Source organism: Tupaia chinensis, unplaced genomic scaffold, assembly GCF_000334495.1.
Source record: "Tupaia chinensis unplaced genomic scaffold, TupChi_1.0 Scaffold000054_1, whole genome shotgun sequence".
NCBI classification, from domain to species: domain Eukaryota; kingdom Metazoa; phylum Chordata; class Mammalia; order Scandentia; family Tupaiidae; genus Tupaia; species Tupaia belangeri.
Window position 1 is genome coordinate 8,037,751 of NW_006159512.1, and position 23,106 is coordinate 8,060,856.

The 23,106-nt window shown below is 37.8% G+C and overlaps 1 protein-coding gene across 1 annotated transcript in view; it reads right to left on the reverse strand.

Moving 5' to 3' along the window:
* SLC41A2 (solute carrier family 41 member 2) overlaps nucleotides 1-23,106 on the reverse strand; it is a 131,388-nt gene that overhangs the window by 64,051 nt on the left and 44,231 nt on the right. Inside the window, exons 5-6 of the mRNA XM_006141429.3 lie at nucleotides 19,475-19,619; nucleotides 15,683-15,829 (exon numbers count right to left, since the gene is read on the reverse strand). Coding sequence (XP_006141491.1) covers nucleotides 15,683-15,829; nucleotides 19,475-19,619 — 292 coding nt within the window. The remainder of the gene's footprint in view (nucleotides 1-15,682; nucleotides 15,830-19,474; nucleotides 19,620-23,106) is intronic.

Below are 23,106 nucleotides of genomic sequence, written 5' to 3' on the forward strand. Positions count from 1 at the left end.
CCCCCCCCCCCCCCCCCCCCCGTCTCTCTCTGATCAAATTAAAATAAAATGAATAAATAAATTTAAAAAAATAAATAAATAAAAATAAAAACTAACATTTATTTAGCTCTTACAGTTTACCAAATGCTATGCTAAATGCTTTATATTCATCTTCTCATTTAATTCTCCTCACTGGTAAAAGGTGGACACTGTCATTTCTATTTTTTTTGTCTGTTTGTTCTTTTTAGATTTTTTTTGGGGGGTCATAGATGTGTGCACTTGCCGGAGACAGAGAAAGAGAAAATAAAAAATCATTCCCCTAGGGGAATGGCCATTTAATGCAATCTCTTCTCCATTCTCCTCTCAGGATTTTGGGCATGCAATGCACATGTGCCTGGCATGAGTTTCAAGCCACCAGATCCTGGACTCGAACCATGGTTGGAAATGTGGGAGTCCAGTGCCTTAACTACCATGCCACCTGCTGGTCCCCTGTCATTACTATTTTATGTAGAAATTGAGGCTTAAAAGCAAAGGCATACAGTGAAGAAATGGGGAAAACTGGGAGACAGAAATGTATCTGACACCAAAGTTAGGGCTTTTGACTCTTAAGTTAAAGAAAATACTGTTTTTGTTCACAAGGATCTTATAATATGGGCAACCCATCAATTACTGGCCCATCAATTGATAATGGGTATTTAAGCTCTAAAACAAAATTGAAAAACTGGTTTAATAAAGTTAAACTTTCTCACTGTAGAAAAATTCAGAATCTTAATGTGCTAAGATGGAATATAGTATTCTATACTAACCATAATCTGGCCAGACTACCTACTTCCACATCTGGGTATTATAACTTGCCTTGGAAAAGAAATTTAACTTCATTAAGCTTTAATTTCCTTATCTATAAATGGTAACAATAATAGAACCTATCTCACGGGGTTACTGTGAGTCCTAAGGGAAAAATGTAAGTTAATTAAGACAGAGCCCTAGCACATCACTAACATTCATTGAACATTTATCATCATCATCACCATTATTATTCACATCTTGTAATTTGGAAAACACTGGGGTAGCAGATTTCCAGGTCTTTGCCATACCTCTCTGTGGTAAACTTTTCTTACTTGACCACAATTACTCACTTCCTCCTCATTCCGCTTATGTTTTCCTTCAGACAGAGTAAACTCCTCTGCCTCATTGACTTTGGGCTTGGGCACTTGACTTGCTTTGTAGACATGATGTATGCCATCTCTAAACAAAATTTTAAATGTGCTTTCAGAAATGACTAGAAGTGAGTGTGTGTATCTCAAGTGTTTTCAGATACTAGATAATAAGCATTGCAAAACTGATTTCTGAGAAAAGGGAAAGAAATGAGATAAGTCCTACAATAGCTCCAGCTTTCTGACTACAGGCAGATGGAAACCACAGCTCAGGAGGGGAGCACGCCATTGGAATGAGACGGAGGCTCCAGCAGAGTGAGACTAAGGCAGTAAGAATTCCTCGGGTAGAATACTGGAGAAGAGGAAGCTGTCAGAGAGAGATTGAAAACTGAATGCTAAGCCATGTGTAGGGTGAACTCCACAAGGCTGGGCCAAAAATAATGGGGGAGCTGTAAGCTGAAAAGTTCTCAGAATTAACAAATGCTGGACGTCATTCAAAATCTAATTCCTTAGTGAGGAGAAGCCTCTCTGAACAGTGACAGCATTCAGTAGAAGCCCAACAAGGGTTACATCTTAGCTGTAGGGCTAGCCCTAGGGTAATGTCTGTTCTATATCTACCCTAATAAACCTTAAAAGCGAGCCATATAATGCTCAAGCTAATCTATAAACATCTACAAGAACAAAATGCAATACACTGTAAAGAAAAACAAAGCAATCAAGCTCTTAACGACATTACATGCACAATGTCTAGCATCCAACCTAAATTATTTTAGTAGAATAACATTTGGTCTCATTTATAAAGTTAGTTAAGTATTTTGAGATTTTTTATTTACTTTAGAGATTTCACTTATCTCACAGAAGTTTCCAAGTGCTTAAAGAAATCTTTATAAATCTAATAAATTAAGTGTATAAATAGGGTGAGTCAAGTTTTTATAAATATTCATACACAAATCTGGTAAGATTCATATTTAACAATCACAATAATAAATCAATTACTTAATTATAGAATTTGAAATGGAATTAGAAGACTGGCATGTTACTCTAATGGACCAAGCTACAAGTATATAAAATAAATATGTATTGCCTCTTTAACATGAAACTACTAATTCCATGAGTTTGATTCTCAAATATTTTTATACTCACATATAAATCCTCCTAGTGCTAAAAGCTGCATACCCCTTGTTGAAAGTTATATCACCCCAAGGTATTTTTGGTGACATTTTAGCTGATGAAAGTTTTATTATTCAAAGATTTCAGCCAGGATATTCTTGGACTCTTCTCAATGAGTCTAATATTTCATTTGTATTGTTAGGTCTTCATAACTTAAGACAGAGTTGATTCCACAGTTCTTGTTGCCTACAGTCTTAGACTTACATTAAATGTTACTTAATTTTTCCACAATTTCACAGAATTCTGCACTGCTTATCCCAACTGTTAACTTTGTCTGAATTTTGTATTTCCTTGGCTTCTGAAGATATTTAAAGATCTTCTCACCTATGACTAAAGATGTTTGAGCTAGATAAAAACCCAAATAGTGACAGCAATTAATGTATCTAAACAAGGGACTGGCAGGTGGTGTGGTAGTTAACAGCGCTGGACTCCAACAGGCTGACTGTGGTTAGAGTCCTGGACCAGGAGGCTTGCTTTCTCACTTTCCCTCTCACTCTTGCTCTTGCTCTGTCCCTCTCTGGTCAAATTAAAAATAAATAAAAAACTAAATTATTCTTTTTTAAAAATCTAAACAAATTTTATTCCTATAGCTTTGTCTAGATTGGCCATCACATTTTCATAATAATTATACTAATAAAATTCATTTTGTATTTTCTTCCATTTAAAGGAATACGACTAATGGCTACATTTATTGTCATTTTCTCCATAATATTTTAAAAGACTTTTTAAAAAGAATTTTTTTAGAGGTTTTTGCTATAGGGCACGTGCACTCACCAGAAAGACAGAGAGAGACAGAGACAGAAAGCGAGAAATCACCCCCTAGGGGGGATGGCCATGCTGCAATCCCTTCTCCTTCGTTCTTCTCTCGGGATCTTAGACATGCACACACATGCACCTGGTGTGAGTTTAAGCAACTGGGTCTGGGACTCGAACCGCAGTCGACTACATGGAAGTCCAGCGACATAGCCATTATGCCAAATGCTGGTCCCAATTTTTTTTAAAAAAATGTATTTACTGAATAGTCCTAGTACTCCTTGTAAACCATTAGATAAGGATAAATAACATCCTAAGTAGGAAACATTCTTGTCTTCTAAAACAACAAAGGCTGCCAACAATCTCTTCATAGGACCAAATAGAAAACTAAAAGCGCTGAAATCCCCTAACCACAAGTGAAAAGACAGATTCTGCTAGATCAGATCATGGCAGTAGTTCATTTTCAGATCAAGAAAGGAGTCTCGTGGCGGCTTTTAAAAAGTTATCTTCAACGTTATATCTCTGGAAGGACATCTGAAGTTGAAAAAAACCACCACCCCAACCCCAGAATCATTGCCTTGAATTTTCCAAGAGGAAGAACAATTTCTCAGGAAAGAAACTAGAAATGAGTGGGCAGTTCCGCAAAAAGTTAGGCAGAGTTTACCCTGACCCAATGTCCTACTTCTAGTTGTAATCCCAGAGAAATGAAAGCATACTTTCACATAAAACCTTGTCTGTGACTGTTCACAGCAGTGTTATTCATAAAAGCCAAAATATGGAAGCAATCTAAATGTCCTTATAACAGTGAATGGATAAACAAATGTCCATACAATGGAACTTTATTCAGCCACATTATTAACTATACAGATACTTTCAGTACTTAATATGATTCAGTACTCATCCATGCTAACACAGAAGAGCCTTGAAAACATTATGCTAAGTGAAAAAAAATCCAGACACAAAAGGTCACATATTATATGATTTTGTTTAAGTGAAATGTCCAGAACAGGTAAAACCAAAGAGATACAAAGTAGGTTACTGGTTGTCAGGGGCTGGGGAAGGGACAGAATGAGGAGTGACTGGAATTGGATCGTGGTGATGGTTGTACATCTGACAGACTGAAAATTTCCAAATTGTATACTTTACAGGTACACTTTTTAAAGGTGAATTGCATAGCCTGTGAACCATATAAAAATTTTAAACATTCTACCAATAGGGGAAAAAAATGTCAAACTCAAAAATGTCACTGTTATTAAAGACAGAGAACATACATATGTATACAGAGAAAAAGAGAGGACAAAAAATAAACCAAATGGGGTAAAATGTTAATGTTAGGTGATTCTACATAAAGGGTGTGAATAAATCTTAATCCCCAGAACCTATGAATGTTATGTTATATGACCAAAAGGTCTTTGCAGATGTGATTAAGTCAAAGGTTCTGAGATGGGAATATTGTCTTGGATTATTTAGGTAAGCCCTGAAGGTAATCGTAGGTAACAGTCTTTATAAGGGGAAAGCGGGAGGAGATCTGGCTACAGAAGAGGAGAGAGAGGGCAATAAGCACAGAAGCAGAGAGGGGCATACTGTGGCTGTGAGCCAAGGAGCACCAGCAGCCAGCAAATGGGAGAAGTAAGGAGCAGATTCTCCCCTGAAACCTCTAGAAGGAACCAGCCCGATCACTGTTATGACCATATAACTTGTTTTGGATTTCTGGCCTCCCAAACTGTATACAAATTTTTTCTATTGTTTTGGGACCAGCAGTTAGCATAATGACTATGTCACTGGACTCCCATGTAGCTGACAGCGCTTCGAGTCCCGGACCTGGTGGCTTAAACTCACCCCAGGCATGTGCGCATGCATGCCCAAGGTCCGAGAAGAGAATGGAGGAGAAGGGATTGTGGTGTGACTATCGCTCCTGGGGGGTGGGGGGGTGTGTTTTCTTACTTTCTGTTACTTTATCTCTCTCTGTCTTTCTGGTGAGTGCACGTGCCCTATAGCAAAAACTCTCCCTCCCCCCCAATTTTTTTTCTATTGTTTTAAGTCACAAGGTTTGTAGTAATTTGTTTCTGTTGCAATAAAAAACTAACATAGGTATATATCAAACTTTTTGGAGTTTTAATCCTAGCAAGTGTCCTTATATGGTACATTAGTACTTATTCTGTGATATAGACAAACTACAGAAAAGTAAAGATTAACACAGCCAAAGTGATTTAAATTGCTCTAATTCCACTTCACTGTCAAATATAACTACCACCTTCTGTGATTCACAGCTTTCACCTTTTATTATATTGTTCGTGGCATTTTCCAACAATTATTATATCATTTCATTAAAAGCATTTGTCATTCTCATCACAGATTTTTCTGAAATATGTAGCTGTTATTAGTGACAGTTTTTATATACTAGCTGTTTCTCTGTGAATAACAAAACAATAGGCATTTCAAGTTGTAAACAATTTTTTTCTAAAGGCTCTTTCATAACCATCAGAATTTTCTCAGGAAACCAACATCCCTAGAAATCACTCTAAACTAAGATGGTACAGTGCCAAAGAACCTCTTGAGTGTCATGACATTCAAGACATATTAATTCTGCATAATTCACCATATCAAGGTAGTGACAGTCTAGAATGCCCTTCAATAACCAGGTGGCATCCCTGTTATGTGGAGCTGATTGCTTTTGCTCCTCTAGCTTCAACTAAGCCATCTTTTTTTTTTTAAGGTTTTCGCCATAGGGTGTGTGTGCTTGCTAGAGAGACACAGAGAGAGTGAGACAGAAAGTGAGAAATCACTCCCCCGGGGTGTAGCTAAGCCACAATCACTTCTCCTCCATTTTCCTCTCAGAATTTGAGAATGCACACACACTCGCCTGTCACAATTTTTAGCCGTCAGTCTGGGACTCGAACTGTGGTCGACCATGTTGAAGTCCAGTGGCTTAACCATTGTGCCACCTGCTGGCCTCATATTAAGCAGTCTTTTAAAAGTTAACCTTGAAGAATGAGAAGTCAATACAAATTACACTTCTCAAGCCTTGCTTAAAAAGAAAAGCTTTTTAATTTTCAAATCAATAAATGTCATATACTTATAAAACTTACATAGCCATGTAGTTGTAACAGTTGAAAAGGCATTTAAAAATATATATATTTATTGGGACCAGCAGTTGGCATAATGGCTATGTCACTGGTTTGAGTCCTGGACCTGCTGGCTTAAACTCAACTCATGCTGGGTCTGTGTGCGTGCGTGCCCAAGATCCTGAGAGGAGAATGGAGGAGAAGGGATTGCGGCATTGCCAGCCCCCCTGGGGGGGTGATTTCTGTCTTTCTGTCTCTCTGTCTCTCTGTCTCTCTGGCGAGCGCACGCACCCTATAGCAAAAACCTCTCCAAAACAAACAAGCAAACAAACATTTATTTATCTATTTATTTGTTGTGACTTTCAAGCTACTGGATTTATTTATGACAGAGAGCATGTAGTCTGGTCAAGTTGCAATCCCTTTTCTCCAGCCCTCCAGGATTTTGTCAGGATCTTGGGCACATGCATGTCCAGAGTGTTTTGGGTCAACGAGGCCAGGAATCTGAACCTGCAGTCAAGCATGTGGCATCCTGCACTGCAGTTGATCACACTACTGACTGTGCCACACAGTTTGGGCCCCATATGAATTTTGGTAGAGACTGTATTGAACCTGCATATTGCTTTGGGTAGTATGCACATTTTAGTAACACTATTTCTCCCAACCCATGAACATGAGGCATTTTCAATTTATTTATGTCTTCAATTTTTTTCATTAATGTTTTATAGTTTTCACTGTACAGTTTTTTTTTTTTTTTTTTTTTTTTTACCTTTGTGGTTAAATTTATTCCTAACTATTGGGGTCATCAGGAAAGTCATGATGCACTTTTACATACAAAATTAGAACAATACGTTATGACTTTACCGACAACCTAGTATTTTTATTTTTGTATGCTATTTGAAGCTAAATGGGTTTTCTTTTCTTTCTTTCTTTCTTTCTTTCTTTCTTTTTATTTTTTTTTTTTTTTTAGAGGGTTTTGTTTTTTTTTTTTTTGAGAGGTTTTTGCTATAGGGCGCATGCGCTCACCAGAAACACACAGAGAGACAGACAGAAAGCAAGAAATCACCCCCCAGGGGGGATGGCCATGCCGTAATCCCTTCTCCTCCATTCTCCTCTCAGGATCTTGGGCACGCATGCACACACGCCCGGCATGAGTTTAAGCCACCAGGTCCAGGACTCAAACTGCGGTCAGCTATGTGGGAGTTCAGTGACATAGCCATTACACTAACTGCTGGTCCCAATGGGATTGTTTTCTTAATTTCTTTTTCTGATATTGATGTGAAAGAATACAGTTGATTTTTGTACGTTGATTTTATTCTGCAGCTTTACTGAGTTTACTAGTCTTAACATTTTGAGAGTGTGTGTGTGTGTTTGTGTGTGTATGTAGTCTTCAGAGTTTTCAACACATTAGAACCATGTCATCAGCAAATAGGGATGATTTTACTCTTCTTCCAATTTTAATGTCTTTCATTTCTTTTTCTTGCCTGATTGGTCTTGCTAGTACTTCTAATAATATGTTGAACAGAAATGGTGAGAATGAGCATTCTTGGCTGTGTCAGATCTTAGAGGAAAAGTTTTTCATCCCTTACCCTAGATGTCGATAATACCTGTGGACTTTTCATAAACCATCTTTACTATTTTGAGGAAATTTCCTTCTAAAGTTGAATTGCTGAGAGTTTTTAATCAAGAAAGAATGTTAAACTTTGTCAAAATTCTCTACATCTATTGAGATGATCATGTGGTTTTTGTTTTGTTTTGTTTTGTTTTTATCTTGCATTCTGGTAAGTAGTATATTACACCGATTTTCATATGCTGAACAAACCATGTATCATAGGGATAAATTCCATTTGGTCATGATGGACAATACTTTTGATGCATTATCAGTTTTTTAGTATTTTATTCAGGACTTTTGCAGCTGTGTTCATTATAGATATTGACCTATAGTTTTGTTTGTTTGTTTGTTTGTTTGTTTTTTTCTTGTGGTGTTTTTGTCTGGCTTTGGTATCAGGGAGATACTGATCTCATAAGTTTGGAAGTAGCTATTCTAAATCTACTATTTTGGAAGAGTTTAAGAAGCATTAGCATTAATTTTGAGTGTTTGGTAGAATTCAGCAATGAAGCCAACTGGTCCTGGGCTCTTCATTGGGAGTTTTTAATTACTACTTCAATCTCTGCTTGTGATTGTTCTGTCTAGGCTTTCTAATTTTTTTTCTGATTCAGTCTTAGTAAGTCTATGTTTTTAGGAATTTATCAATTTCCTTTAGGCTATCTAATTTTTTGGCATAAAATTGTTCATAATTGTTCCTCATGATCTTTTTATTTCTGAGGCATCAGTCGTATCTACTTGCATTTCTGATTTATTGATTTGACTCTTATTTCATTTTCTCTTTTTTTTCTTTTTCTTTCCTTTGTTAAATTTGAGTCTTGCCTCATTTTCTTAATAATCTAGTTAAGGCTTTGCCAATTTCATTTTTTCAAAAAACCAACTGCTAGTTTTGTTGATTTATTCTATAGTTTTCTTGTTCTCTATTTGATATTTCTGCTTTGATATTTATAATTGTGTTCCTTCTGCTGATTTTGGATTCAGTTTATTGTTTTTCTACTTCCTTATGGTATGACATTAGGTTGTTTACTTGAGATCCTTCTTCTTCTAAGGTGTAGATATTTATCTATAACTTATGCTTTATAACTGCTTTTGGGGCTGGCTGGTGGCGTTGTGGTTAAGGCACTGGATTCCTACATGGCCAATCACAGTTTGTATTGTGGACCTGGAGGCTTGCTTTCTCACTTTCCCTTTCTCTCTCTCTCTCTAGTCAAATTGAAAATCATAATAATAACAAAGTTAAATAAATAAATCATTATTTTTATTTTAAAAATTGCTTTTGCTGTATCCTAGAGGTTTTGGTATGTTGTGTCTCCATTTTCATTCTCTCAAAGCTTTTTTTTTTTTTTTTCTGGGAGAGGTTTTTGCTATAGGGTACATGCGCTCACTAGAAAGACAGAGAGAGACAGAGAAACAGAAAGTGAGAAATCACCCCCAGGGGGGATGGCCACACCTCAATCCCTTCTCCATTCTCCTCTCGGGATCTTGGGCACAGAAGCATACATGCCTGGCATGTGTTTAAGCCACTGGGTCCAGGACTCAAACCACAATCGACTACATGCGAGTCCAGTGACATAGCCATTAAGTCAACTGCAGGTCCTTCAAGGCATTTTTTAGTTTTCCTTTTGATTTCTTCTTTGACCCACTAGTTGTTCAGAAGTGTGTTGCTTAATTTCTACATATTGTGAATTTTCCATTTTTCATCCTGTTTTTGATTTCTAGCTTCACACCATTGCAGTCAAGATACTTGATATGATTTGTATATTTGTCACCAGCACTTGGATTTTGTTTGTTTTTCTGCTTACTTTCAAAGAAAAAAATGCAACTATTTTTGGGGGGAGGAAGTCTCATCTTAAAATATGAGCATTAAATATTTGGAATAGCAGAAGGTTAAATAATTTCTTTTGTATAGTTAAACTAAAGCAGTACTTCAGTGGACTTACAAGTATTTTTTCATCACTGAAAGAATTTTTCTTATCACTAAATTGTATTTGGCAACTATTGCAAGTTGCCTGCAGATAGGGCCGTGATACTGTGTTTTGAGCCACAGAAGGTGGTGTGTGTGTGTGTGTGTGTGTGTGTGTGTGTGTGGGTATGTGTGTGTGTGTGTGTGTGTGTGTATCTTTCTCTCCTTTTTTTCTTTTTTCTTTTCGTTTCGGAAATCCTGTAATACGAAGTAGCTTATTTCGCCAACTAATTAGGGTGCTGGATGGTAGAGAATTTTGTCAGTCAACTATGTATACAGAGTAAATACTGCTTCTTAGGCAAAGGTAACTTTTTTATATAGTTGTAAAATTCCATTATATTCCATTGCCAAAGAAACATTAAAAACTTTGTATAGCTGTATAAAAAGCAACTAATTTTTTAAAGAATAAACATTTTAAAGTCAGTTAAAAAAAAAAAAGATACTTGATATGATTTTGATGTTTTTAAATTTGTCAGAAGTTGTGTTGTGGCCTAACATATTCATATGATCTATACTGGAGAATGTTTCATGTGCACTGGAGAAGAATGTGTGTTCTTTTGCTGTTAGATGAAATGTGGTATACACGTCTGTGAGGCCCATTTGTCATTGAAGTCTAATGTTTCCTTTTTGCTCTTCCATCTGGATGAATCTATTTATTGTTGAAAGTGGGGTGCTGTAGTCCCCTACTATTATTATACTGTCATTTCTCCCTTTAGATCTGTTAATAATTGCTTTTTATATGTAGGTGCTATCATGGTGGGTGCACATATACTAGCAATTGTTAAATTCTCTTGCTGAGAGTGGTGTGGTGGTTGTGGTGCTGGACACTCCCACATGGCCGATCACAGTTCGAGTCCCAGACCTGGTGGCTTGCTTTCTCACTTTCTCTCTCTCTCTCTGTCTCTCTCTGGTCAAATTTAAAAAATAATAATAAGTGAATGAATAAATAAAATTAAATAAATAATTCTTTAAAAAAATTCTCTTGATGAATTGATCCCACGAGGACATTTGTTAATGTCCAGTTCTTTGAAAGCCTAGGGATACATGGCTTCTATATACAAAGCCTATGGCTACCATGGAATCTTTTTATCTGTAAAGACTAGGAGTTTCCAGTACAGCTCAGTTAAACTTTGTTTCCAAGAGCGAGACTTCTTAGAAGGATAAATGGGGTCTTGAAAATCAATTGTGCCTGTTCCTAATCTTTGTATTCAGAATAAAAATATGAGGAATCCAATTGCTGGTCTTATGAGGCCCCCTAGTGTTCATAATGCACACTTCCGCAATCCAAACACAATGACACTTCAGAAACACTTCAGCCGTCAGCTAGCTTTGGAATCAATCTGTCTCCCATTAAAAATATCCCTTTGAGAGAATCAATGATATGGGAGATGAAATGTGAAAGATCTAATTTTAATTCATTTGACTTGAATTATTTTGAGCCAATTTTCATAAGACAACTAAAGGCCCAGAAAAATCCTAAGCAATATTTAATATTTTTCAAAATTATAGTCTTTGATAGCAACATTCCATTTTACTTTTATATTTCTCAATTCAGTTTAACTATTTTTAAGTAATTTCTTATATATACAGTTTATTAGTATCTCATTACATAACACTCAAAATATCCAAAGCCTTAGTCAGTAACACAATATACTTAAGTCTTTTAAAGGGAGAGTTTTTAAAAAGGGGGGGAGAGTTTACTACGTGTGTAACTAAAAAATAAAATTTAAGGAGCTAGCTTCATGACCTATTATTATATTGTCATCTCTCCCTTTAGATCTGTTTATAATTGCTTTATATATGTAGGTGCTATCATGTTGGGTGCATATGTATTAGCAATTGTTAAACAGTTAAATTGGTTAATGCCACTGGATCTCACAAGGCCAACAGTGCTGTTTGAGTCCTATATCTGGCAGGACTTGAACTTGGCTTGAAAAACATGGTAAGTGCATGTGTGTACATGCCTAAGATCCTAAAGCAAGGGAGAGAGGGAGAATAAAGGATTGCAGCGTGACTATTCCCCATGGAGGGTGCTTTCTCCTCTCCCTTCCTCTGTCTCTTTTTCCTGCAAGCACATGCATCCTCTAGCAAAAAAAAAAACTTTAAAAGCCAGCATACATTATTTTCCTCAACAGTTAATTTATCAGGACCAGCAGATGGCAAAATGGTTATGTTGCTAGACTCCCATGTAATTAACAGCGGTTCTAGTTCCAGCCTAGTGGCTTAAAACTCACACCGGGCACATGTGTGAATGCTCAAAATCCTGAGAGGAGAATGGAGAAGGGACTGCAGTGTGGCCTCCGCCGCCCGGTGGGGTAATTTCTCGCTTTCTGTCTCCCTGTCTTTCCAGCAAGCACACACGCCTTATAGCAAAAATTGCTCTTAAAAAAAACCCAAAATCAAACAAAAATTTGATGTATCTTCTCGAATCTTACAGTACTAAGCCTGTATCAATACAATAATTGTCATTTTCATTATGAAAACATTCTTCAATGGCATCTGCCTTCTTACTTTTGTACCACGGTGTCTTCAACTGATTAAAAAAAGCATCCTGGCATTTAACAAGCAGCTAAGAGGTATGCTACACATAACTTAATGGTAATTTCAGTAACCAAGTCAGTAATAATACAGCTTTCACACACACACACACACACAAACACACACACACACACAAACACACACACACACACACACACACACACACACACATGCGTAGGAAGGCAAACAGAGACACTCATCCCAGAACTACTACCAACCTTCCACTCCTACTCCGACCCGCAATGTTCTTGGATAGACAGAGAGAATTCCTGTCCATTTAATAATATTGGCTGGGGGTAGGGGCTTCGTCCTCTTCAACTCCTCCCTTCCGCTCTTCAGTCCTCCTCAAAATGGGAGACACTTCCCTAACTGCTAAGACTAGTGTAAGGGGCCGGAAGCATGCCTCTCCTGCTCTCCTGGCTTCCTCTTTCAGGACCAGCCTATTGATGACGGTCTCCTTCCCCAGCATAGTTAACAGCCTGCTTCTATGGGGTGAGGACTATAAGTTGCCAGCTGCTTGCCTGTCAGGGGGTGGGTGACTTTAGGAGAAGAATATTAAGTCACATTTTCTCAGACTAGCCATAAACTAATATCTCAATCTTTGAATTCAACATTGATTCCTAAATTGCACAATAATTTAGAGAAGGAAAAAATATAAACAATTTACCACGAAATATAAACAATATAAATTAGAGCAAATTTAAGAGTACACCTTTAAGAAACCAGGAGATGGCATAATGGTTATATCACTGGACTCCCACACAGTCGACAGTGGTTCAAGTCCCAGACATGGGAGCTTAAACTCACACTGGGCACGTGTGCAGGCATGCCCAAAATCCCAAGAGGAGAATGAAGGAGAAGGGATTGCTGTATGGCCATCACCCTTGTGGGGTGATTTCTTTTTTATGGTCTCTATGTCTCTCTCTGTGTCTCCAGCAAGCACACACACCTTATGGCAAAAATCTCTCTCTCTAAAAAAAAAAAAAAAAGTATCCCTTTAATAACATAACTCTCATTTTCTGTGCTTTTTTTTGAAGTGGGAATGAAGGGAATTGAGCATTACTCTAAATGCACCTGAATACATAGTATTTCTTGTATACAGCATAACACCACCAAGCCAAAACCTTTGGACATAAGATCTTACATTTAGACCACTGATCATTTGCCTTTTAACTCACTTCGAATGGATACATCTTTATCTCCTAAACAAGAAAAACATTCCTGAAGGTACACATCAAGTCTAATTGAATATTATTTTTATGCCACTCACTAAATAATTTAAGGCAACTTTATGTATTACATGAAGCTTACTTTGATATCTCCAAAAGTCATAGACATTTTGCCTTTTGTATATTAAGGCCCTTTCTTTAGGCCAAAAATATATGTCTGAGACTTTTACTTCTTCAAACTAAATGTACTTTAAATTTATTATTTTTTAAAATTATTTTATTTAACTTTATTTATTTATTTATTTTAATTTGACCAGAAAGGGGCAGAGCAAGAGAGCAAGCTAGAGAAAGGGAAAGTAAGCCACTAAGTGCAGGACTCAAACCATGGTCAGCCATGTAGGAGCCCAGTGCCCTTAACCACCATGCCACCTACTGGTACCTAATTTATTTTAAGGTATATCATAAATCTGTTATAGAACCAATGAAAGGATGTGAGGATGTGTGAATAAATGTCTGCCTCTGGCTTATCCACTATCTTATTTCTTGTATTTACTGTGGTTTTCCTTTTATTTATTTATTAAAAATACTTATTTCCTTTTAAACAGAGTCCCACTACATTTCAATCCTCCTGCCCCAGTCTCTCCAGTAGGTGAAACTACGAGAGCACTGCACTGTACCCACCTTGTTAGCATGATCCTGGGCTTGAGCCCAGGCCTCCCATGTGGCCTCCACTACAGAGTACCAACCAGCAGGTGCTACTGCAGCTGAGCCTGTTTAATTTTTTCAATCTGACATCTAATATAAACTTAGTACCATCAACTCTTAGCCCTTAGCCAATGTTCACAAATCATATTCATTTACCATTGATAATAGTCCCAGAGTACCCATGTACATTAAAATAACTTATTAGCTTCTATAACTATTCTAACACTCTTCATCAAGAATTACATATATAAGAGGACTCTAATTTCTCACAGCATTCAGGTAAATTTTCTCTTTCCTTTTTTTTTAAAGAGAGAGATATTTGGGACCAGTAGTTGGCATAATGGCTATGTTGCTGGACTCCCATGTAGTCAACCACAGTTCGAGTCCTGGACCCAGTGGCTTAAACTCACGCCGGGCGCGTGTGCGTGCGTACCCAAGATCCCGAGAGGAGAACGGAGGAGAAGGGATTGCAGCATGACTATTCCCCCTGGGAGGGTGATTTCTCACTTTCTGTCTCTCTGTCTTCCTCTGTCTTTCTGGTGAGCGCACGTGCCCTACAGCACAAACCTCTCCAAAAGAGAGAGAGAGGAAGAGAGAGAGAGAGATTTTTGCTATAGGATGTGTGTGCTCACTGCATAGACAGAGAGAGAAACAGAGAGGAAGAAAGCGAGAAATCATCCCCCAGAGAGGATGCCCACCCCACAATCCCTTCTCTATGCTCCTCTTGAGATTTTGGGCACACAGGCACACGTGCCTAGCATGAGTTTTAAGCCACTGGGTCCATACTCAAATCGTGGCTGACTATGTGAAAGTCCAATGATGGAACCATTTCGCCATCTGCTGGTCCCATTCAGATTAATTTTCATGGTGACTTTTTCTTTCTTTCTGTTAACTGACATACAGATACTTATTGGTGTGGGTTTTTGATGGGGAAATACACTCCTATCAGAAATTTAAAGTACTTAGTAAATTTCAAGTACCACCATATCCTTATATTCAAGAATGTAGTTCAACCCACATAACAGAACACCAAAGACTGGCTCCTAGCTGGCCGCACTTTCAGACTGAAGGGCAAAAATCATAGCTAGAGTATGACAGACCCATGTTCATCCTTTCTACCAGTTGTTGTATTAACATGAATAATATACAGAACTACTCGGTTTTCTCATGAAGGATGATAATCCTTATAAAGTCTAAACTCCAGAAGAGAAGGAATATGTAAGAGTAGTGGTAGGTATATACCAAACGATAGTTTGCTCTACTTAGTCTCAACAACAGTCCTAATACAGATGAAGGTCACCATGAATTCTGTACCATTATTTATTAAATATTGCTGCAACGATATTTATTTAAAGAGACCCTGGGGGCTGGCAGGTGGCGTGGTGGTTAAGAGTGCTGGACTCCCACATGGCTGACCAAGGTTCTAGTTCTGGACCTAGCAGCTTGCTTTTTCACTTTCCCTCTCTCTCGCTCTGACTCTCTCTGATCAGATTAAAAATAAATAAATAAAATTAAATAAAATAATTCTTTAAAAATAAAGAGACCCTGAACAAAATACTATATTCAGCTTCAAGTCAACTTACCAAGAGAGGAGTACAAACCCTGACTTATCCAAGCTAGTATAGCAAGAGTTATGAGGTCGCCAAAACTAGCAGCAATGGGTGTGGCAACATTGTCAGGGTTGATACCAGTCTTCTTTGAGCCAACGATAACCCCAACCATTATTATTCCTAGGGGGAAAAAAAGTTCATTACTTTTTACGCTATGATGTAGAGAAAATCAGTCTCATAAATATCGAAATATGTAGGATAGATAAACAAAGCCTATCAGTTTCAGTTAGACTGCTTAGATGAGCTGACTAAGCCAAACAACACATTTTATTCTCTGTTGACAAAATGCCTTCCAACAAACTCAAATGGGGATCCTGGATTTGAGAAGTTCAATGTTACATTTGAAAGCTACTCCAAAATGGTGTTAAACTAATATTTTGAATTTAGTGACATGTATATCTTAGATGTATTTATACGTATCCAACCCAAAGATTTAAATTTTAATCTCTAATAAAGTACCAGGGTTCTTCAAAAAGTACATGGGAAGATGTGTATTATTAAAAAACTATGCAAGGATTTCAAGATTTTTTTTTTCCACAAAATCAATTCATACTTTAATTCCATTTCCACGAAGTTTTTGAAGTCCTTTTGTATGAAAACATCAAAGAACGGTGAGTCACCATTATATGCATAACAACTGGGACAAAGACCAACAAAAACAGATCTGTTCACATGTGGTAATTAGAAATGTTTGCTTTTCTTATTTAAAACTGCATTAAAAAGCAGAAAGTAATTAAATCTTGAACGCTGGAGACCAGAACAAAAAAAACAGTCTTTGTAAAAAAAATATTCTTTAAACCCAAAGTTTCTGTCCATAAATCTACAAGAGAACAGAAGATGGAAAGTGACTATATGCTTATACTTTGAAATCCTTATATTCGAGAATCAAGCAAATGGGAGAAAAAGGATAACATTTATATCCCTGCTCAATTGTACAGATACACGCACATTTATTAGAGGATGCAGTAAAGAGAAAATGGTAAGTGTTTAGTTCTTTTCTGTGCTTATCATATAAATCAACATGGACACTTAAAGATGCCTATGAAAAAATAAACACTCTCACTGCAATTTTAAGGTAAAAATTATTCTAAATGCTTTTGTTCCAGCGTCCTCATTTTACAGATAATACAACTGAAATCACAGAGAAGGGTTTCAATTCTTGCCTCAGGTCACACAGCCTGTAAAATGATGGTAGCCCAGTGTTTTCAGCCCAGAAAATCAAAGTTTAAAAAATTTTTTGTCTTGTATCAAACAATGGCTTCTGGAGTCTTTTTCAATCTCCAAACTGACCTTTTCCATAATATCATTGTAAAAAGAAAATAAAATGACAATTGTGGAAAAAAATTTAAATATACGATAACCCAATAAAACATGATTGTGTAGAATTCTTTTTCCAAAATCAGCACATTAAAAGAGCTAATATGACGAGCCAGCAGATGGCATAGCAATTATGCTGCTGGACTCTCACATAGCTGACTGGGATTTGAGTTCCAGACCCAGTGGCTTGAAACACACCACCGTGTGTGTGTGTGTGTGTGTGTGTGTGTGTGTGTGTGTGTGCCCAAGATTCTAGGAAAATCAAGAAGGGACTGCAGCATGGCCATACCCTGGGCAGTGATTTCTCACTTTCTCTCTCACTGTCTCTTTCTCTCTTTCTGTCCAACGAATGCACGTGCCCTAAGGCAAAAACCTCTTAAAAAAAAAAATAGAGCTGTATGGAATTTGAATGAGAAGTGCTCCCGTGACTCAATGCCATCCATGTCTTCTAGCTGAGAACAGCTATTTCATATGCATTATAGTCCAGCAGAAAAGTCTGGGAGTTGGGAGAGTTGGGTTTTAATTTGCTAACAAGCTGATGAAATTGGACAAGTCACCTTACCTGTCTAGGCCAGTTTTCTTATCTATAAAATGTGATTAACATAGTAACTGATTTACATATATTTATGTGACTATAAAGGTCAAGTTATCATAATATTACCATACACATTATTCCAAGTAGAAAGCTTTAAACTAACGTGTTCTTAAAATTGGAGTTTTTGATAGTCCTCAAAATCCTAGGCATTTCAAATACTTATTAAACTGCAATATGTTAAACAACTTTCTCTCTCTCTTTTTTAACGTGCTATCAGATGCGTGTGCTCACGAGGAGAGAGAGGGAGAGGGAAAGTAAGAAAGCACCCCCTGGAGGAACATTTGCACTGCAATCCCTTTTCCCTCTCAGAAAGGAGGGTGCACGCCCAGCATGTTTTTCAAGCCATGGGTACAGAATCAAACCACACAGTGAGCCATTAACCACCATGCCACTGGCTGGTCTTAAACAGTATTTTCCAAATGAAATAACATCAGAAAGAAAACAGAAGCAAATTAACTTAAAGAACAGAATGCTGATGCTATATATATGTTTTTCTTTTTCTTTTACCAAAAATGTATTTTCCCAGTAGCTTAATTTTACCCTATTTTGGCCACTGTTAACTCCATTCAATTTCAGTAATTCTTTATAAAGTTAAGAAAAGACCCCTGATATAATTTAAGTACCAAAGCAAAAATCTTTGAATATATTTTGGAAATCAAATCTTAATTTTAATAAGACTTTCTATATTTCTAGAACCTAATCGCAAAATCTAGCTGTGTTGCAAGATCACCTGATAGGAGAATCCTACATTTTTAACTTTGCTGGTGACATAACAGTGATGGCAATTACAAAATAAAAAAGAACCAAGTCTTTATGATTATGAATCCATAATAACCTAGTTCTAGCATAAAGGAAAAGAAGACCCAATTAAAAAGTTCTAACGTAGTTACTTTTTAAAACCTCCTGGCTCTTTAAAATTCTTTAGCCAACAATATCCTATCTTAAGTATAAGGTTATATTTGTATTGCCACAGAAACAGTGAAAAAAGATCTTTTAGAATTTTTTTTTTTTTTTTTTGGAGAGGTTTTTCTTTTTGCTATAGGGTGCGTGCACTCGCCAGACAGACAGGGAGAGACAGAGAGACAGAAAGTGAGAAATCACCCCCCAGGGGAGATGGCCACACCACAATCCCTTCTCCGCTCTCCTCCTGGGATCTTGGGCAAGCTCGCACGTGCAGCCTCCAGGGTTGACTACGTGGGAGTCCAGCGACACAGCCATTATGCTAACTGCTGGTCCCTTGAAATTTGAAACTTAAAATAGTTTTTAACACTGGGACTGCTTTTGAAACTCAGAATTCCTGGAATATTTGTCATTACTCAAGTGACAATCCAGTAAATCCCCTGCCTGGTTTCCAGAAAGGAGTTTCCCAATTAATTTAACTTACAGAAACAAATAAATGTCTAGGCTATTTTCCTGATTTTGTTTGGGAACAGAGTACCTAATCCAAGAAATCAACCTCAGAAAGCCTGTTCTACACTAAGTTTTATAAATCAAAATACATATCTGAAATAATTACAATTTTGTAAAATTTGTAGATAAACTTTGTTTTCATACTGAGTGAGTAAAAATAGTTCTCCAGGGTCAGCAGGTGGCATAGTAGTTGAAGCACTGGACTCCCACATGACCAACCATGGTTCGAGTCCCGGACCTGGCAGTTAGCTTTCTCATTTTCCCTCTCTTTCTCTGCCTCTCTCTCTTTCTGGTGAGTGCACTTGCCGTGTAGCAAATTTTAAAATAATAATAATGACAAATAAAATTAAATAAGTAACTTTTTAAAAAGTTCTCCATCTTGAGAAATAAGTCACTTAAAATTAGTAAAAGACTGCAATGTAGACACTTAAAAATTCACTTACCCTGTAGGAGAGATGCAATGAATGCAGTTGCCACACTGCTAGAGCACAACAGTATGGAATGATCAAGGTAGTATTTCCCCTCTGGAATCCAACCCAATATAATTGCTGAAACAGCTGCTAGAAAACCGACAACTGTTGCCTGGACCTAAAAAATGTTTTATAAAAATCCAACTGAATCATTCATTTTCAAAAGAAATTTAAAATTTTAATGCAAAATTTAATAGTTGTATTACATACAAGAAGTCAGAAGAAAGTATGACATACAATAACCGAGTTGCATTACCTTCTAAAGAAGTAAGTGCATTTTAGTTTTGATATTCCCTAAAATTGTGGGTGCCTAAACTGCCCTGATCTGGTGACCACAGGCATGCAAGGAGTTCAGGAATGTTTTAAACAGTACCCCTTGTGATTATTTATTTATTTATTTATTTATTTTTGAGAGTTTTTTGCTTTAGGGCATGCATGCTCACCAGAGAAAGAGAGACAGAAAATGAGAAATCATCCCCCAGGAGAGAGAGCCACACTGCAATCCCTTCTCCTCCACTCTCATCTCAGGATTTTGGGCACACACGCCCAATGTGAGTTTCAAGTCACCCAATCTGGGACTTGAACCACACGGTTAGCCATGTAGGAGTCCAGTGCCTCAACCACCACAACACCTGCTGGGTCCCCTACGTGATTTTAATGGTATAATCCACAGATCGCATAAGAAAAACCTCCTTCACAATGAAAACTACCCAGTGCATACATCTGAAGGCTGACTCTAGAGGCATTACTGGAAAGCAATTGGATTTTAAAGTTAAATGATACAAATTTGACTTCTGGATCTACCACTAATTTTGTGGCAAGTTATTTGAATTGATTCATTCAATAAGTATTTATTTAGATTCTACTGTGTATAGTATATTATGTTTGGTGTTAAGCTACGATAGTGGTCAAAACAGATTTATCCCCTGCTCTCCCAGAGCCTTTAGTCAATGGGAGAGAAAGACAGTCAAAAATAACCTCATTAATGATCACAATTGTGAGTAATGCTATGCAAAATTCAGTTTCCAATCTGTAAAATGACAATAACATCAAACTTTGAAACTTCAATTAATTATATAATTATACAAAGTGTTTCCCATAGTTTTGGCACAAAGAGGCAACAACAAAGAAAACAGCAACTCAGAAAAGTTTACATTAGCTGTGAACTCTTAGAGTAATAGAATGTCAAAACTACTAGAAACCTTAAAGGAATCATCTATTCCATCCTTCTTAGCTGTGTTTGTCTCATGGACCCTTTGGCAATCCGGTGAAAACTCTGTAGAATAGGGATTCTTTTTCTCTAGGAAAACACAGAGGCACTCAGTACTTTGAATAGAATGTCTTGGTGCTCAGAAACTCGGAAACTAAACCATGCCAGGAATCCAGGGCTCCAGATGAAAAGTTCCCAAAACAGCCTAACCCTATTATATTGTAAATTCACGGAAGAGCCAGGACTAGAGAGTCAGGATCTCTTGGATTCAAGCCAGGAGATGAAATCTTGTTGATTCCGTCAATGGCACCTGTTGACATCACTCACAGATTCAGGGCTGAGATTACAGCTATAAGCACCATTATGACTACAGCAATGGTTAAACTAGTTCGGTATTTTCTTTCTGGTTAGTAAACATCAAAATACTTTAAACCAGTAAAATTAATTAATAATGTAAATGCTAGCACCGTGAGTCCAAGTCTTTTCGGGAAGAGAAATCTAGAGAAGAGAGCCAGAAGACTGCTGCAGACATCACGGACCGAATGTATGCATGCATCTGTCTGTCTGTCTGTCTGTTACTGAGGAAATGAAAGCACACAGCTGAGATGGTGGAGCCCTATTCCATAAACCTGCAAAAGAAATGCCTAATTGTTTCTAAGAGAAAGCAAAGTCTGGATTTAAGTAATAGCTGGGGAGGTTATCTGGGCCTTAGGTCTGAACAGAGGTTAGTGCAGGACACACTCCTCCCAGTGAGGTAAGGGTTCCTCAGATGGGATTGGGAATTTGCTCTATCTGACAGCATTTGCACTGGTTGAGGCAGCTGTCCCATACACATGAAGAATTCTGTGACAGGTAATCACCCTGAGACCCTATTTAATACCCAGAAGAGTACACCCTACAGTAAGCAAGAGCATGACCTTCCTGTCCCTTCTACACTTTTCCATCTCTACTCTCCACAGCCAGTCTCCAGCCAAGGAAACATCAGGCCCACCCACCCCACTGCACCCCCATACCCATCTACTCCTCCATAAGGGGTAGCAGATAAAGCCTTGGGAGAAAACCATCTCTCCCCTAACTCACTGCTACCCTGCCATCTTGTTTTCTTTGTTTTGTCCAGTGGTAACTGGGCTCCAACCAATCAGTGCCAGCCTCACAGGGTGACAGACAGACTGGTGGATAGAAAGACAGCTTCACCAGTTGTGTCCTGACAGGCCTGCTCGGGGTTCCCTACGCTCATAGGTCCTTGGTGGGTGGGGCAGACCAAGAGGAAACTAGGATCAGCAAAGCCCCGGACTCTCTGGCTCCCTTTCTGGACAATAGTCACAGGGAGAGAGAATGACAGAGAAGGGTAGAGGATAAAACTGAAAGGAAAACTTAAAAGCAGAGACAGAAATGACTAGAATGATTTGATGAATAATTTATACTACAGCTTATATTACTTGGTAAGAGCTTTAAAGACTAAAGTGGAATATATTTTCTTGTCTTCTTTCTTTTTTAATTGCCAGAGAATACACACTTTGACCACAGAGAAAGGGAGAGATAGAGAGAAACAGAGAGACAGGGAGAAAGTAACCCCCACTGGGGCATGGTCATATCACAATCATGTCTCCATTTCTCTTTCCTGTTGGGATTTGGGGCATGCACACGCAGGCATCCTGTGTGTTTTTCCAACTGCTGCGGGCAGGATTCAAACCATGGCCAGTCAGCTCTTTTAAACAGGAGTCAGCCCAAGAGTCTATATTTTCTCATTGCCAACTGTACGATTTTAGGAGCAAGTGCACAGATATTCAAAGAACAACCCATATGTGAAAAGATTCTCTATTTCTTTGTCTTTTAAATACATTGCATGAAATTATATTTCTGGGGACCAGCAGTTAGCATAATGGCTATGTCGCTGAACTCCCATGTAGTCGACCGTAGTTCAAGTTCCGGACCTGGTGGCTTAAATTCATGCTAGGCGCATTTGCGTGCATGCCCAAGACCCCAAGAGGAGAAGGGATTGCGGCATGGCCATCCACCCCGGGGGGTGATTTCTAGCTTTCTATCTCTCTTTCTGGCGAGCACACACACCCTGTAGCAAACTCCTCTCCAAAAAAAATTATATTTCTGCAACTATGTTCCCAACACTGTGTCCTAGTTGAACCAAGGAGTAAAATTAATGTATAGACCCTAAGCACAGGTTAGCTAGTCACTAGGGGGAGGGAGCTGCAGTCTTCTGTCTTAGAGATAGGAAAAGGGAGAGGAAGAAGAAATACTCACCTGAGATAAGGCTATGGATGATATGTAATACCGTTTAGTGCATTTGTAATTGGTGCTTTAATGTGTTTGTTTATATTAACACTAATAAATTAACAAGTTAAGGAAAACCCAACTTAAACAAATAGCTAAGCAAAAT